At 36.1% G+C, this 17,671-nt stretch overlaps 1 protein-coding gene across 4 annotated transcripts in view; it reads left to right on the top strand.

Annotated features, from left to right (window-relative positions):
• KIF2A (kinesin family member 2A) overlaps positions 1–15,275 on the top strand; it is a 102,097-nt gene extending 86,822 nt beyond the window's left edge. For 3 of the 4 annotated variants that reach the window (XM_027863458.1, XM_027863457.1, XM_027863459.1), the window contains 5 exons: positions 2,289–2,356; positions 6,012–6,162; positions 9,132–9,233; positions 13,546–13,681; positions 14,604–15,275. In XM_027863458.1, coding sequence (XP_027719259.1) covers positions 2,289–2,356; positions 6,012–6,162; positions 9,132–9,233; positions 13,546–13,681; positions 14,604–14,689 — 543 coding nt within the window. In that variant the 3' untranslated portion in view covers positions 14,690–15,275. Of the gene's footprint in view, positions 1–2,288; positions 2,357–4,600; positions 4,715–6,011; positions 6,163–9,131; positions 9,234–13,545; positions 13,682–14,603 lie in introns of all 4 variants that reach the window. The other variant, XM_027863460.1, reaches the window with a different exon arrangement.
• Positions 15,276–17,671: the final 2,396 nt, after the last annotated feature.

Raw genomic sequence — 17,671 nt, 5'->3', positions numbered from 1 at the left:
GTTCTTAACCTTTTTTATGTCCTTGACCCCTTTGGTGAAATGGTGGAAGCCTTATAGATCCCTTCTTAAAGTAATGCTTTTAAATGATAATTGCATAAAATAAAATACATAAGATTACAAAGGAAGTCAGTTATATTGAAATATAGTTGTTAAAGTATTTTTTTTAAATTCACAGACTTCCAAGTTAAGAACTTGTAACATAGAGTCAGAAACAGATGTACAATTTGTTATAGTGAGTAAAGGCCAGCTACCCTGAGGCAGCATAGAACACTGGGCCTGAAGTCAGGAAGACCTGAGTTCAAATCGGCCTTATATATTTTATAGCTGTGTTTCCCTTGGTAAGTCATTTAACTTCTATTTGCCTCAGTTTACTCAACTGTAAAATGAGGGTGTTAACAGAACCCAATTTTAAGTGTTGTTTTGAGTATCCAAAGGGATAATATTTGTAAAGTGCTTAGCATAGTATCTGGCACATATTAAGTGCTATGTAAATGCTTATTCGCTTTTCTCCCCATTCTCCCCCCAGCCTTAGAAGTCCTGGGTTCAAGTCCCACCTCTGACATACTGTAAACTGAGCAAGTTACTAGACCTCTCAGTGTCTCTCTAAACTCTCTAAAAACTAAAAGTTGCAGAACATCAATCTTCATTGTTAGGAGGACTTTCCTTACTGCAAACTCTCTACAGCAATGTAATCATAGATCTCACACACACACACACACACACACACACACACACACACACACCTTATAGCTATTACATCTAAATGTCATTCCAAAGAATTCCATGGTACAGATTAGCATTTCAGTGATTAGTCTAGACATCAAAGGGCCTGCCCCAGGTCAGAGTGTCAGGAGAGAAGGGAGCATATTGGAGGGACATGAAAAAGGTGGAAATAACAAGCCTTGATGACTGATTGGATTTGGAGGGAGGTGGTAAGAGTGAGGAGTCCAGTCTGACACCTAGGTTGTGAGCCTGGGGGACGAAAATATAGTAGCATCCACTACAGTAATAATAGGTAGGAAGTTAAGAGAGGTAATTTTGGGAAGAAAGATGATGAGTTCAGTTTTGTATGTGTTGGTTTTAAGGTATCTGTGAAGCATCCAGTTCAAGATGGGAGGCTGGAGGTCAGGAGTCAAGTTGTTGGACAAGTAGATAAATCTGAGTCATCTGCGTAGAGACAATAATTGAATGCAAGGGGGTGATGAGATTACCAAGTGAAGTAATAATGAAGGAGAAAAAAAAGAGGGTCCAAGGTCTATAGAGCCTTGAGGACCCTCACATGCATGATGTGTGCATGACGATCAGCAAATGAAATTGAGAAGGAGCAGTTAAACAGAACCAGGAGAGAGCAGTGTCAGAAAAACCTGGAAAAGAAACTATTAAAAAGAGAGTGATTGACAGTGACACGGGCTGCAGAGAAGTGAAGAAAGATGCAGATTGAGAAAAGGCCTTTGAGGAAAGGCAGACTAGGGGAAGGGGTATTCAGAATGCATGCCATCTTGGGGTGGGGGGAGGGGCGAGATGGGGTGAAAATTTGGAACTCAAAATCTTGTGGAAGTAAACGTTGAAAACTAAAAATAAATAAATTTATTAATTAAAAAAAAGGCAGTGACTAAGAACTAGAATCTAAAAGAAAGATTTCTTAAAGATCTGATCTGAAATTGAAATACTGTCTAGGGAGGTAGTGAGTTTCCTGTCAATAAATGCTCCTGTTCAATTAAAAAAAAAAAGAGAGAGAGAAAAGGCCTTTGAATTTCTTAGTTAAGAGGTCATTACTAACTTTGGAGGGAGTAGTTTAAATAAAACGATGATATTAGAAAGCAGACTGCAAAGAAGAGTAAGAAGAAAGGAAGTGGTAGTGCCAGGAATAGACAGCCATCTTGGGGAGTTTGGCACAGAAATGAGAGACATAGTACAATAGCTAGTGGGGATAGGCCCATTAAGCAAAGGCTTTTAGGGGATGCGAGAGACTTGGATGTGTTTGTAGGCAATAGGGATGCAATCAGCAGACAAGAAGAAGGTGAAGATTTGTGAGAGAGTGGAGGGATGAGAGGGTAGTCTTCTGGAGGAGACAGGGTGAGAGGAAAGTGAGTGGAGACACTCATTATAGGCGACCTTCTCAAGGAAACAGCTACAGATCAGAGGCACTTTATGAGTTTAATTCATTTCTTCATGTATCATTGGCAAAATCTTCACCTGTATCAGTGTGTGAGACCTACTATTCAGTTTCTATTGTCTTGATCATTTACCACAGACTTCCTTGACTTTTGCATTCTGTTTTCCCCTAGATTGCTACCATCTCTCCAGGGATGGCATCTTGTGAAAATACTCTTAATACATTAAGATACGCAAATAGGTATGGCAAGTAGTTTTCCATTTGGGAATCTGAGGGGGGATAGGAGAAATTTGACTACATTTAAAGCTCAATTATGAAAATTCTACCCTACCTAATTATATTTAGAACTTCTTCATTCTTTGCAAGTAGATGTTTCACAAACCCTCATTAATGCATGGTTTCTTAAAAATTTCTAAACATTTATTATATAATTTTAAATGTTCTTCTGATGTCAAAATCAATTGTGGGGGGATCAAGTGATAGCTGTAGAGATTTTATTGCACTGTTTTTTTTATGAGTCTTTTGTTTCTGCTTATTTAAACAATTAGTTAACAAACATTTACTGTGTAAATGGCACTGGGGATACAAAGAAAAGGCACAAATACCGTTAAAGCCAGCCCAGCAGCACTGACCCTGCAGACTTCTTTACATATAACGATTCTGGATCGGGCAGTATAGTCACTAAATGCATCAGCAAAAAGATTTCTACTCTATCAGTCAGTACTTAAATTTGGAAGCTGCTGATTTGGATGTATGGATGTGTTCAATAGAATTTGGATTGGAGCCCATTTGTTTACTTTGGTTTCTATAGAATCATTTAGTCTTTGTAATCTATTGGCTTTCTTTTTATTCATATTTCCTGACTTACACAAATACACTTAAACTGACTTGAAATTCAGAATTGTTTTAAAAAAATTCTATTGGAGGTTGAAGTGGAAGTAGCTTTAATTTCCTTTCTTATTTAGTGGAATATAAACTCCATCAGGGCAGAATTGTGTTTCATATTTGTATCCCTAGTGTCTGGAACATATTTGCTTACTAAATACTGGTTTATTAGCTGTCAATGTCTTATTAAAATATATAAACTTACCATTATCAGTACATTGTATTTATAATGTAAAAACTGTAGATCCATTTCTAACTTTAACCCTCATATCTTTTGAATCCTAAATAGAGCTAAAAACCTTAATACTTTAAAATTGATTTTCAAGGTATTTGGGATTTTATCATCAAGAAGAGAATTTGTGATATCCACACAGGGCTCCTATATTTGCAGGGGTAGGGAAACAAATACACTTTTGAATATTGCCATGTATAAGACAATGAATGCCTAATTGTGAGGCATGTTTATCCATTCCCTACGTTCCTGCTTTCTGAAGACAGCTCACAATTGTCTTTGGTAACCCATTCTACTAGTATTTCAATACTCTTACAATTTTAAAAAGCTTTGGTTTCATTAAAGCTCGTTTTTTTCTTTAGTTCTCCCAAGACATGGAAAATAATTGGTCAGCATTTTATATGTTTTAATAATGATCTAAATAACAGACTTAACTCGTTGAATTTACTCAGGATCTAATTATATTTCTATTTTTGTCTGAAATATGATAAAATCTTGAAATTATTAGTCTTTTTACTTGTAGCATAATTAAGTAACCTTAGTCTGTATTTTTAGATGTGCTAATATTTTGGCATTTTTTTTTATTTTGTAATGGAAAGACCGAAGAGTTAGAGGAATAGATTTCGTAGTAAATTTCAGATAGTACTGTAAGTGCAGTAAGTGAGTTTCTCAAGAAAGTAAATATTATAAAGGTTGAAGGGCCAAAAAAAAACAGGTATTTGTAACATTGACTGGGTACAAATTCTCTGAAAATTAATGATAACCATGATAAAGCAAAATAGAATTTAGTCAGAGATATTGGTACAGTCTGAAGCCAGGGCAAGGAGTGTTTAGAAAAATAAGACTTGGTCATTGGATCAAAGAAATGTGAATGTAAAGCTAGAAAGAGATCATTGCCGACTTTAGCAAAAGCCATTTTAGAATACAGCTGTGAGGATTGCAGTGCTGAAATTGAGAAAATGGTGATGGTTTTAAAAACATGTTGTATGAATTAGTAATGGAAGGGAAGGAAAAAAAAATAAGAATGTAGCTGGGAAAGGGAGTAATATAAAGGAATATGTTCTTCAGGTTGAGGTATGCTTCTAGGAAGGGGCATGAGGAGGAGAAAAGTTTGCCATAGAAGAATATGAAATACAAGAAATATAGGGAGCAAGAGCTGTGATTAGGTAGGAAGGGATTGGTGCCTGAGCACAACAGAAGAGGAACGCCATCTTACTGTTTAATATGTTGGGTAACAAACAAAAAATGTTTGATTTTACTTTTTAAACAATTTCAGTAAGTGATAAATGAGAATATGGAATTTACATTTACACAACTGTATTTAAAAGAGCATTTTCTTTTAATTTGCTGCTGTTCTGGTGCTGCAGAGTAAAGGAGTTTGGAATTAGTCCATCAGACATTCCCTTCTCACAGGGTAGTGGCAGTCGCTCTGATCTCTCTCCTTCCTATGAGTATGACGACTTTTCTCCTTCAATCACCAGGTCTACATCATTCTATGCATAAGATCTTTATTGTTTTAAATTTTTCTTTTGTGATAAATTTCAAAACAAAACATTTTACTTCCTTGCCTTAAGCCATTATGTATTTTGTCATTCTTATTTCATTTGGCAGGCGGTGGTGGTGGTCCTGCATGATCTGCTATCTTTTTTAGTTCATTTGTGTCTAAATTATTCCCATAGAATTCAAGCTTGCTTAATTCCCTTCATATTTATGTGGTTTTGTAAGTGATGATGTCACCTTTGTATATATTAAGTAGAATAGTTCTGGCTTATATAATTTTATAGCAAATAAGGTGTTCTTTTAGTAAGCTTAATTAAAATGGCAGTAGCTTGCTAAATCATTTTATGCCATTTGTTTAAAAATGTTATGACATGGCCTTTTTGTGAATTTTTTTTCCTTCAAACAGTGTAATACCCCTAGCTTAAAAAGCATACCACCCTAAATTTGTAAATGTCTACATGGTTGATAAATTTGTTCATTTTTTAAAATAACTGTTTAAAAGTGTTTTTTTGGAAATAAAAGAAAAATGAATAATTGTTTACATGTATTTTCTCCTTTATGGCAAAAAATATTAAATAATCTTAACTTAAAATCATTAAATAATAAGTATATGGCTACCAAAAAACCTTAAATTATGCCATGTTTTCCATGCCAAAGCATTTTGTAAAAATAATATTGATCAGTCAAGTGTTTAAAATGTTGCCTAATTGTATAATAGCAATAATAACACCAATAAAATCTTATTTACATAGTACTCATAAATTATTTCTAGTAAGCCTCATAATGGCCCTGTTCGGTAGGACAAGACAGCTATTACCCCCATTTTACAAATGAGAAAACTGAGTCTTCGATTAAATGATCTGCTTAAAATCACATTAGAAGTTGTAGCACTAGAACTAAAATTCAGGTTTCATAACTCTTAACTTCAGTGTTCTTTCCAGTATACCATATTGCCTTTTTTCCTGTTATTGGAATTCAGTGGTCATTGAAATATTTCCTACTTCCCCCTTCCCCATACCTTATTTATCTATAGTAAATGTTTGTTTTTTATGATTATATGACATAGGAACGTTAAAGTGATTGTGAAGTAGTCTAAATTAAATCAGAAAGGTAAATATCCATTTTATTAGTGTTCTTCCACACTTCAGAAAAATAACTTATGAAGTTGCCATCATCATTCTTACTAAGTGCATTAAAGTGCCTTCAAATCATAAAACTTTGGTATTATGTTACTGAATGAACCTTTACTTATTTACAGTATCCTCTGTATATTTTTAGGGTAAAAGAATTGACTGTAGATCCAGCTGCTGCTGGTGATGTCCGTCCAATTATGCATCATCCTCCAAATCAAATTGATGATTTAGAGACACAGTGGGGTGTAGGCAGTTCACCTCAAAGAGATGACCTAAAACTCCTTTGTGAACAAAATGTAAGTAACTTAATAGAACTATCTTAATTTAACAGTGTTATGACCTAGTAGAGTGAAGACTACTTTTTAATATTGTTTTTAACTAATCTTACAGGTTTGACATATGCCACTGTTATACTTTATCATTTCATCTTTTCCTTTTAAACAATTGAAAAGCATTCTAATGAGTTCAGGTAGATCCCAGTTAATGCAAATAATGGAACCCCTAAAGTGGATTTCCACTTGCACCTTACATTTCTAGTAGGCTCGAACCAGTGACCATATTTTACATAATTATAATTTCAAATGGTACAAATTGGGAAGTAATGAGTTGAAATAGCTGTATGCCCTCTCCAACCAGAGGGAGGGATGGACCCCAGCAGCAGGGTTGCTGAGGAGGTATGAGTTTCAGAATTGATGTCAACTTGAAGAGCAAAGAGTTTCTGGAGATCATGAAACCAGGACCTCAGGTAGGAAATGATCAGAAAAGTTTCACTCAGTAAAAGAATATTTATATCAACTGGGGATCTTGCCTAGTTCCTGTGACTTGTAAAGAGAGGTTACAAATGCAGAATTTTTTTCCACCTTTCCAGGAGAAGAGAGTATTGGCTCTAGATTTTACACATCTTTTAGTACTTCTTTGAATTGGACAACTGGGCCATACTGCCCAGTTCCTGTAGACTAAGTGAAGGAAGAGTAAAATTACCATTCCATCAGGTTAAGTGCCTGTCTGATGTCCATCACTATGCTAAATGTTGTGGAAGACAAAAATTATGCCTCCTTTTGAGAGTACAATTTAATATATTTGAAATGATTGCAAAAAGTTAAATGCAAAAATCTAGGGCATAGATAATAGTGTAGACTAATGCAGTCTGGAAAGGCTTCATGGTGAGATAGGTTTGAGCTAGGCCTTGAAGGGTGAGAGAGGTTTGGCTAGGCAGAATGGAGGAGGAAGGCATTCTAAGCAATGACAAAGTACTAGCAAAAGCACAAAATTGTTCATTAATGAACATAGCATATGTGAAGGTGATAGTGAGGAGACTAGCTTAACAAGAGTGAAGAATGACATGTTCAAGCTTAAAGTTTCTTTTTTAACATATCAAATTTTTTTTATTCTGAGTTTGATCTAGTTTTTAGCATTTTCTCCATCACTTAAGTCTTGGCTAGGGATTGGCAAACCACCACCATGCAGCCAAATTTGTCTGGTGAGCTAAGAATAGTTTTTATATTTTTAAATACAAAAAGTCTTTAAAATGTAAAAATTATTGTTTGCCTGTCTTTATTTGGCCTCAGGACTGTAGTTATGCCTAGCCCTGGTATAGACAATCCAACAACTCAATAAATCAACCCCGGATTTGTAGTGTTGGCTGATTTTGAGATGTGCATGTGCACGAAGGAGTGCGCGCACCCACTCACACATTCTATACACCTATATAGTGCCTTAAAGTTACTTTATATACTATGGGAATTGAGTGACCCACACTGACTCCATCTTGTGACTCAATTCTGGATCTAGCACAGTTCCTTTTCTATTCAGTTATGGGATCTAGTTGGTTTCTGTCTTATAAGAAAACTTTTTTCAACTATGTGTGTCTGGACCACCTCTATCTGCTGCTTAGAGACCCTTAATTGAGGACCTATGTTATGTTGACCAGAAACCCAGTCATATCCAAAGATTGACGCAAGAAGTTTCTCACAATTATACATCTCAAGCACCCTCATCTGTCTTATCTGAAAACTGGTCCCATACTGATCAGTAACTTATTGTTTCTATGTTCCTTTGATTAAATACAGACACTTGGCAGTGGGGAGGGAGAGGTTGGGGATATGCACCTTTTTTCTGATTTCAGCTAATTGTACCAGGTGTTAACTCTCCCTCTCCCAATTTGGGAAGTCCCTGATCTTTCCTTCAGTTAACAATCAGATTACCTAATTTTGTATTCTGGTTAATTGTTTCTTTTAATTAATTGGTCTTATTTGATTAGTTGTTTTTAATACATAAAAATTAGTCTCACTCTTTATTCAAGGTCATTTATTATGACCTTGCTAATAAAGTTGTATAGCTCAGACTGTTTCCTCTGTTATTATTTACCACAATACTTTATCTCACTTGACATCTTTAAGGAAGGTTACTGTAATTGTGGTATAATTTGTGTTTGAGTGAGGGTTGAGAAATTAAAAAGGTATTTGAGGAGCTGGTTTGGTGTAGTGAGTTGTTATACTTGGGAGTCAGGAAGGTCTGGGTTCAATTTCCATCTTCCATAATTAGCAGTGTAACTATAGGCAGTTCAGATAACCTAAGCCTCGCTTTCCTCATCTGTAAAATGAGAATAACAATCACAGATTTTTCATAAGGTCCAAATGTTATCTTATACTCTGTTCTTTGAAAACTTTAGGACATTACAGAAATAAATATCTTATTTCAGTAATTCAGGGCGTGAACTAGAGGAACGGAAGGAGATGCTGCAGAGCGTTAGTGATAAATCTGAGAGGGCTTTTTGTACTGTACAAAGATGATCTGAAGTATCTTTTAAAGATGGGGGTCCATTAAACTTTGAAACAAAGTATCAGAATATGATAATGGATGTCAGAAGGTGGTGACAACCCATTTCGTTTTAAGCAGGGAATTTAGCAAGTGTGGGTATTTCCCTTATGTTCCTTTATACAATTGGTTGTTTCTGTAAAGTTGTAGGTTTTTTGAGGGGTGGGATTTGAAGGGGTGTTGTTTAGAGGGACCTTGCAGTGAAACCTTTTAAGTGTGTATAGTTATTTGCTTCCATGTCTATAAATTTGATAGCATAAATGAGTTTTATCTTTTGGTCTGCCAGAAGTGAATTCGATTTTACTATGAAAGTTTCTATATTAACACTGTAAGTGTCGATTAAAATAGTATGTTAATATTAATCTTATCTATTAGAGAACTACCTTTGGGAGGAAAAAAACCACAGAGCACCAATATTATCTCATGAGATGTTTATTTTTATTTCTAGGAAGAGGAGGTCTCTCCACAGTTATTCACTTTTCATGAAGCTGTCTCTCAGATGGTAGAAATGGAAGAGCAAGTTGTAGAAGATCACCGGGCAGTCTTCCAGGTGAAACAAAACATTGTCTTCTTATGTGACTTTTAGACTTTTGAAGATACGTTTTTTGGTCCTCTGACAATAATACAACAGCCTGATTTAAAACTTATAAAAAGTTTTTCCACGTATCCTTAGGCCCCTAAAATGTATATGTGATATATAATAGAATCATGTCCAGGGTAAAAAGGAAAAGGAAGGGATAAGAGTGCTGCTTAGGAGGGTAGCCTGATAATAAATGACAAAGAAGAATTACTCAGATTTTTTTTGTTTGCCTTTTTTTTTGTCAGTTATTATACCAGACTAGATAATGTCTAGCAGTTACCTTTCTTTATTTCACAGAGTAAAAACTACTTATGTGTCACCTCCTTAATTGCTGTGTATTTCTCCTATTCCTTGGCAAGTTTTAAAGAGGTATTCTCCTTCCCCACCTGCCTCTCACACACTTAGTGTCAGATTGGATTGACATTAATAACTGGAGCTACTTAAAAGACTGTCAGAGCAGCCTTTAAGAGCTGATGTAGCAACTGTTTGTCAAGACTGTTGGTTGGCTAAGAAGGGAGGGGAATGAATTAGGAGGGTAGATGTTGACTTATAGACTTTGAGCTGCAAAGTCCCTTTGAGATTGGCACTTAACTATCACTGAGTGGGTACCCTGGACCCAGTTCTGACCAACAGGGAAGATTTTTGGTAAGTGCTGTTAGGTGAAAAGCAAACTTGGAAAAAAATGACTGCCATCTTGGAATTCACAAGATAGTTAGAGATGGGAACCCTGATGATAGTCATATATATGTATGCATACATAATGTTAGAACAACTAATGTGGCCACAGAACAGTTTTGGACCTTGAATTATGTTGATGGAACCCATAACTCTACTTCTTCCAGAGAATCTGGATATAGATTGTTGTTGTTCAATGTTTCAGTCATATCTACCGCTTTGTGACCCCATTTGGAGTTTTCTTAGCAAAAATACTGGAGCCATTTGCCATTTCCTTCTCCAGCTCATTTTACAGATGAGAAAACTGAGGCCAACAGGATTAAGTTACTTGACCAGGGTCACATAGCTACTAAGTGTCTGAGATCAGATTTGCAGGAACATGAGTCTTTCTGACTCTGGGCTTGACACTCTATCCACCACGGCCACCTAGCTACCTCTGGAAATACAGATTACCTCAGGGATTAAGAAAAGATATTGGAATATTTTTTAATACTGATAAGTTTATTGAATTTATTTTTGATAGGTAATTTCATTGTTTGAGGGAGGAACTTTGCTAGCAGCTGTGTTCTCACAATTCTTTCACATTGCATGAAACAGCAGAGTTTTGTGACATGGTTTAGAAAACACTGTCCTAGAGTTTAGGAAAGCAGATTTCAGAAACTTTAGAATGTAAAATGGGTATGATCCTCCAAAGACTGACTCCAAAAGAGAAAATGGCTCAAGAGGAATGGCAGTCTCTCAAAACTGAAATTCTGAAGACAGAAATCTCAAATGATTCAAGTGAGAAGGAATGGGGAATATAGGGGGAGGAAGCTGCAAAAATCACTGTTAGTTTGAGGGATTTCAAGGAACATAAACAAAGGCTCATACAAATTTGTTCTCACTTTGGGGCTAATTATGGGTACAGTATGGGTATTCTCTACCTAATGGCCATTCCCTGGTACCCATTTTGGCTTGGTGTAGGAAAGTGAAATAGATGTCCCAGGAAACCAGCTTGGTCCAGACAAGACAGATGACTAGTTCCAGATAGCTCACAGATGTTAGGCAGCTGTTAGGAATTTTAGAGTAATGTAGGTAGACAAAGGGAGCTAGAGGGGGGTTTGGGGTTTTAGTTTTTGTTTTTTTTTTAACTCCTTTTCTTTTCTTTTTCTTTTTCTTTTTTTTTTTTTTGGTGAGACAGTCGGGGTTAAGTGACTTGCCCAGGGTCACACAGCTAGTTAGTGTCAAGTGTCTGAGGCTGGATTTGAGCTCACAACCTCCTGACTTCTAGGCCGGAGCTCTAAGCACTGCGGCACCTAGCTGCCCTCGTTTTTGTTTTTTCCTTAACAAATGCAACAATCCTAAGCAGATAAAGCTTCAAGCATTGGTTTTCAGAATTTTGTTGGAATAAGAGGGCTACCCTAATGGATATTGCTATCTCTTTAGATCTTCTCCCTCCTCTGAGTATAGGGATTCATCATCATGCTTAGATCAGTTTCCCTAAGAGCCTTTTAATTAGATCAAAATTTTAAAAGAACATGTAGAAAACATGGAAACAGGGGGCATGCCCCGAAAGAAGAATGCTTGTATGCATGGGACGTCTTATTAAGTGTCATAAATGCTTGAGTCCAAAGTTAACTGAGGCTCCATTAACGAATGTCAGGAGAAAATGGAACTAACTCCTGTGCTTTTATTTTGCTTCTGTCTTCCTCTGTTAAGCAGAGCAATTAAATGACTTGACCAGAGTCACAGTTAATTGTAAAGCCAAGGCCAACTCAGATCCTTTTGATTGTTTAGTGCTTTTTATTGTCATGTGTCCTTTCGTTATAATAATGTTATTTTGTTAAGTAGAGGGTTTCTTTAAGGCATAAAAAGCTATTACAATATTTAAAATGTATTTCTAAAGCACTTAGCACAGTTCCAGTTACATAGTAGGCTCTTAATAAATGTTTATTCCCTTCCCCATAAAGGAAAAGAAATTCTATCATTCTCTTATTATTTTATTTGCTGCAACAAATAAGCTACAATATTTACTGGCAGGTAATGTAAAGCATAACTAGAGTATGAAGGAGACTCTATGGTAGATGATTATTAGTGAGTTTTCCCTGGGAATTTGGATAGATGTATTGTGGAAGGTGCCCACCTTAAATTTATTTGTAGTCCAGGTGTTTTTATAATTACAAGTTGTAAATGAAAGGCATAACTGTGTGCAGTTTAAATGAAACTTACAGGCTACAGTTTCACAGGTGGAGGCACAGGTTTGTTGTTGGGCAGGAGAACACAGGAGGGCTCCTAACATTAACAGGTGTTCTACACTGGTTCACTTTTGATCCAGTCAGACAGTAAGACAGTTTCATAGGGATAAAATAAGTTTAGTTTATTCTAGTCCTTCTCAAGAGGCAGTTTGCTGATAATGGGAGCACCAACTCCTACAGCATTCCCTAATCACTCTTATTGCAGGGGTGGGTAAGAATAGGAGTACGTCTCCTAAAGAATCCCCTAAGCCTCAATGGGGGCTGCTTGAAGTGAACACAAAGATTCCCCTCAAGCCTTGATGGGGGCTGACCAAGGCAGGTACATGTATTCCTCTATGCATTAGCCAAATCCCAAAATGGGTTCCCTACTCACTGACCAGTGCCCACTTGCTTTATAATAGGGCAGCCCAGAAGGCAAATCGCCAACATTAAGCTCACCGGTTAACTTTAGCAATATCGTCATGACCTAGCATAGTACACATGTACGTTGTCACCCCTGTATCTCACTGTGCAAGTGCAGTGGAGATGTTTACAAACTGTGACCGTGAGAAATATTACCTGGGATCCTGGAACCATTATCTAAAAAGGAATAACAAAATCCTTCTTGCACACACTAAAATTCACCTTACAGGTACCTACATGTTTTAGGTATATAAAATTGCTCTCAGGCAGATAATTGGATCAGTAGGCAAGCTCTCATTGTAGCCACAATAAACATTTCTGAGCCTAACAGAAATTGTGTTAGCCTCTAGGGAAGTCATACTTATTGAACAGATTAATTTGATTTTTTTACTAAAATTGATAGACATTTGTTGGTCCTAGCATCTGTGGTGACTTTGAAATGCTCCTTTCACTGAGGCTGTAGCTGTTTGGGAACTGACCTTGACCTTCCTCCTCCCTCCAGTCACCCACAGTGTGACTGAAGTTTGTCAAGTAAATAGGGTGAGATGACTTGGAAGCTTCAAAATTGTTAGAGCTCCCCGGACCAGGCAAGGAAATTGAATGATTTTAAACCCACTCTTCCCAGCTCTTGAGGGTCTTAGAAATGAAATAGATTTATGAGTAGCTTTATCTTTAACCGTGATACATCTGAAGAGAAAACTTACAGTGCATCCTATGGTTTTTGCAAGAACGGAGCTGATCTTCCTCTGACCTGGGACCCAGGCATTCTAATGTTAGATCCTAAGGGGGAGCTTGGGAAATTCATGAGTAAAGAGAAATTCAGTTCAACATTTAGGGGCCACATAGCAAATCTTTCTTCCATCCACATCCCCTGAACAGATGCTAAAAAGTTTGATTCTGGTTGTGGACATGTGTTAAAATCTGTCTCCAGTAAGGAAAGCTTGAGGTATTTAATTTCTCATCCTTAATAGGAATCTATTCGATGGTTAGAAGATGAAAAAGCCCTCCTAGAAATGACTGAAGAAGTGGACTATGATGTAGATTCATATGCTACTCAGCTTGAAGCGATTCTTGAACAAAAGATAGACATTCTTACTGAACTTCGAGGTAGAATTTTCTTTTTATTCTTTAGAAGGTACAATTGCTTATATGTTCACTGGTTAATTATTTTATGCTGTAATGGGGATCAAAGGAACTAGAGTAAAAACTTAAACTGTTTTCATACCATATTAATCTCCATGGCTCCTTATTAGTGATTTGCTCTTCAAAGCCTATAAAGATATGTTTTTTTTCCCTTTGGGGGGGTGAGGTGGGGAAGGGCCCAAAAAGTATGGACTATCAGCTCCTTTTGGCATATATTTCTCCCCTACCCCATTCCCTTGAAAATAACATCTTACGATTAAAAATAAACACAATGAAAAATTATTAAAAGGTAAAGTAGCAGAAAATGTAAACTCTTGTTCACTATAATTTTGGAAATCATTTAATATTAGAAAAATTTTTAATTCTCAAATCACTGATTATTTGGACAGTGAATATTTATATTTGGTTATTAAACTATTATTAAACCACAAAATAACATTTATTTTATGGTTTGTCAGTGCCATTTGTTCACTTTAGCTCCTCAATTTGAGGGTGGGAAATGGGGTGGGGAGGAAGATTACATAAGAGAAGCCTGTTGGTTAAAAATAAGGGTTTGGTTTGGAGTATTACACCAATGGTGTCAAATTCAAATTGAAACAGGGGTCAGTAATCTATACATAAGGATCCCAGCAGGCCACATATTGACTTCATTTTTAAAATGCAATGTTATCTATGTTTCATTATATTTTCATTTATTTTGTTAGATATATTCCACTTGCATTTTAATCTCATTTAAGCTGCACTGGGCATGCAGGCAACATGTAGCCACTCTGTATTAGACCTCTTATTACTTGATACCCGGCTGCTTATGTAGAACATAGTTCAATGTGTTCTCTATACGTGGAATGAAATAATATTTATTCCTTTGTTCTCTTCTTTTTCCAAGATAAAGTGAAATCTTTTCGTGCAGCTCTACAAGAAGAAGAACTGGCCAGCAAGCAGATCAATCCGAAGAGACCCCGAGCCCTTTAAAATGGGCACTTGCTGCTAAAGAATCCCTGGAGCCCTCCATACTCTAACATTTATTGCTTTGGCTACAAGGGCCATTTGAACATTTAAAAACTTTTTTAAAGTGTCTGTGGAAATGTCCTGTTCTTCATCAGAATGACATTTCAATTTGTGTGAAACACTCCTTTGTCTACAAAATGCTTTCTAGTCCAGGAGGCACAACCAAACAAGATTGGGATTTGTGAAGCATTTTGTTTCATGTTTTATTTACTCAAAATTGTGAAGCTTACATTTGGAGATCCTTGCCAGTTTTTTGTTTTTTTTGTGATAATGAAGTAAGACTGTGGACTTTTCTTTAAAGAAAAAAAAGCCACAGCATTTCATTTTAACTGTTCAATTTTCCTACAAAGACCAACTGAGCAGTTTTAAATTGTGTTTGCGTGCATGCATACCTCATCAGTGATTGTACATATCCTGTCCTCTCCTAGAGACAGCTGTGCTCACCTCTTCCAGCTCTGTGCCTTGATTAAGGCTACTGACCCTAAATTTCCTCTTTATGAATGAAGCACAGCCTTAATAAATGACATTCCTTATTTGTCAGTGTAAATTACCTTTATCGTGTGTATATTTTTAATGTGTGTGAGACTTTTTTTGTGTGTGATTAGTTCACTTTGGAGGATGTGCCATATCACTGAACGGAACTAAAATCTGTGACAGTGGACAAAGCCACTGGACCATTCCATCTTAAATGTGTAAAAAGAAAATAATCTGGAATTATGACTTTAAATAACGTAAAGCGTGGTTTTGATTTTCTTAGCATTTTATTTGTAAAGGACAAATATATAAATTAGTTGATGTAAAATAAAAGGTAATGAAATACTGAGAAGAGTTGTATCTTAGGGTAATACAGATAAGCAATGTATGTGCCAGTGTGATACTAATGAGAATAATAGTGCAATTCTGATCCTTACAAATGGGGTGCCATTACTTAAATGGTACAACTAACAATCTAGACAAGTACCCTTTTCAATAATATACTGTTAAAAGAAAGTGGCTTCTGATGCATGTGTGTTAACTATGGTCTACAGGTAGTTTTGTGGAGTTATATGGTTGCTTTAAGGCAAAGTGGCCAGTGCATATTTTCCTTGTACAGTGAAATCAGCTATAAAGTAAGGCAGCTGTGCTGTGAAGAACACATGCACATTTAGCTCCTTCAAACACCCATTTTGTGATCAATGTCACCAAGAAATGTCATTCTCACCAAAAGTATGGTGAGGGTATCCTGCACTTTTTAGATGGCAGCACCTATTTTATTTTATTTTTTTTGCAGATTAATTTTCAAAGGAGGAATGTTTGCCATTTCATGTAAATATTTTGTTAGGTGAAGAAATATAGCTCTCTAGGAGTTCTCTCTCTCTCTTCCCTAGACAGTTCAAAAAGTAGATTAACTAACTCCTTAGGAAGTCCTGTTTTAGTTCACTTCGGGAAACTGCTAGCTCACTTAATGCTAAGCAGCAAAAGGGAAAGCAATGAGTAGAGAGCTAAATGAGCCAGATTTGCCATTTCAGTATTTGCAACCCCCTTAGGAAGGAAGGCTGTGGGAAGCCCTTATTGTGCATCATGGTGGAAAAACTCCTAGACTGTAAACATAAAAGCTGAAATACAAATGTAGATTTTCATAATGTGTTTAATAAATTAAGCTATGGAATAACTTTTAGAGATGAGAATTTACTTCTATGAAATTCCTTGTAAAAATACATGTGAATTGATTTAATTTCTCTATCCATTTTTGAATCAGCTATGCCTAAAGAGGAGTTTAGAGCTGAGAAATGCTTGGAATAAAGTTATTACTCTCTGTTCTGGAAAAAAAACTTAAGTAGAGGCTATTAGTATTAATAAGTCATTTTTGCTAATTACAGTATCAAGATAGTTGTCCATTATCTAAAGGACAAAAAGAAAAATAGGAATGTCATTTAAGTCAAAACTGATAAATTTATTTAATTTAGTGCATTTATAGCTTTGCATTAAGTGCAGATAAGAATTTTGGAGGGAAAAGTTTAAGGCTACCTAACTTATAGAAATTGTTAATATGGCACAATTATTATGGCAGGCTTCCTTCTCATCAAGACTGTTAAAGCAATTTCAGAACAGTAAAGAAATAATAAAGAAAACCTAGGCCATCTTTGCCTAATTTAACCTGAGTTAATAATTCGATGGATACATCCAGCTCATTACAGCATTTTATATAGGGAATGAGATAATGAGACCAGGGAACAGCAGGCAGGAAATTTGGTTCATCATGTGGCTAATCTACTAATGGACAATTCAAAACTTCAGCATGCCAAAAAAGGACCTTAATTTCACAGCAATCTGACATGTCTGTCATGGAGGAGTGGGGAGGGTATACATTGTGCTCGGACCTGAAGCTTAAAGAGAATAGGAGCTTGCCCTGGTTCACGCAGCTAATGACAGAGTGGGATGACTCTGACTCCCCATCCAATATTCTTTCTACATTATTCAAGTATACCCAAACCCAGTCATTTATGAAAGGGACAATTTCTAATTTAACTTTTTTTGAGATCTGTCTACTCTTGGGTTAACAGTGATAATATGTTAGATTGCCTAACTGGGGAATCTTGTTTGAAGCAAATGCGAATTCATAGAACATTTACAAGAATTCACTATGATTCTAAAGGATGGTTCTCTTGACACATTTAAAATAAGTTTAAAAACTAGACATATGGCTCTGTTGTCTAAGTATAGATCTACTACTACCCATATGAACATTAAGATTCTGAGAACAGACTTATAAAAGATCCTTATTTTCATGTAATTTATAATTCAGAAAAACACTATAAAGTTATGGATATTGCTAACATTAGCTTTATCAGACAGTATCTGGGTACCATAAATGTTGACTATTCAAGACAATTAGAAGGGACCAACTTCCATACACTTCATGTAAAGCAGAAAAAACAATCCAGGATTCCATAAAGTTAGATATAC

The sequence above is a fragment of the Vombatus ursinus genome, unplaced genomic scaffold (genome assembly GCF_900497805.2).
Source record: "Vombatus ursinus unplaced genomic scaffold, bare-nosed wombat genome assembly UNPS02014772.1, whole genome shotgun sequence".
In the NCBI taxonomy this organism is placed as follows: domain Eukaryota; kingdom Metazoa; phylum Chordata; class Mammalia; order Diprotodontia; family Vombatidae; genus Vombatus; species Vombatus ursinus.
Note: the sequence above shows the minus strand (reverse complement) of the source record. Positions and strands in the feature narration are given on the sequence as shown.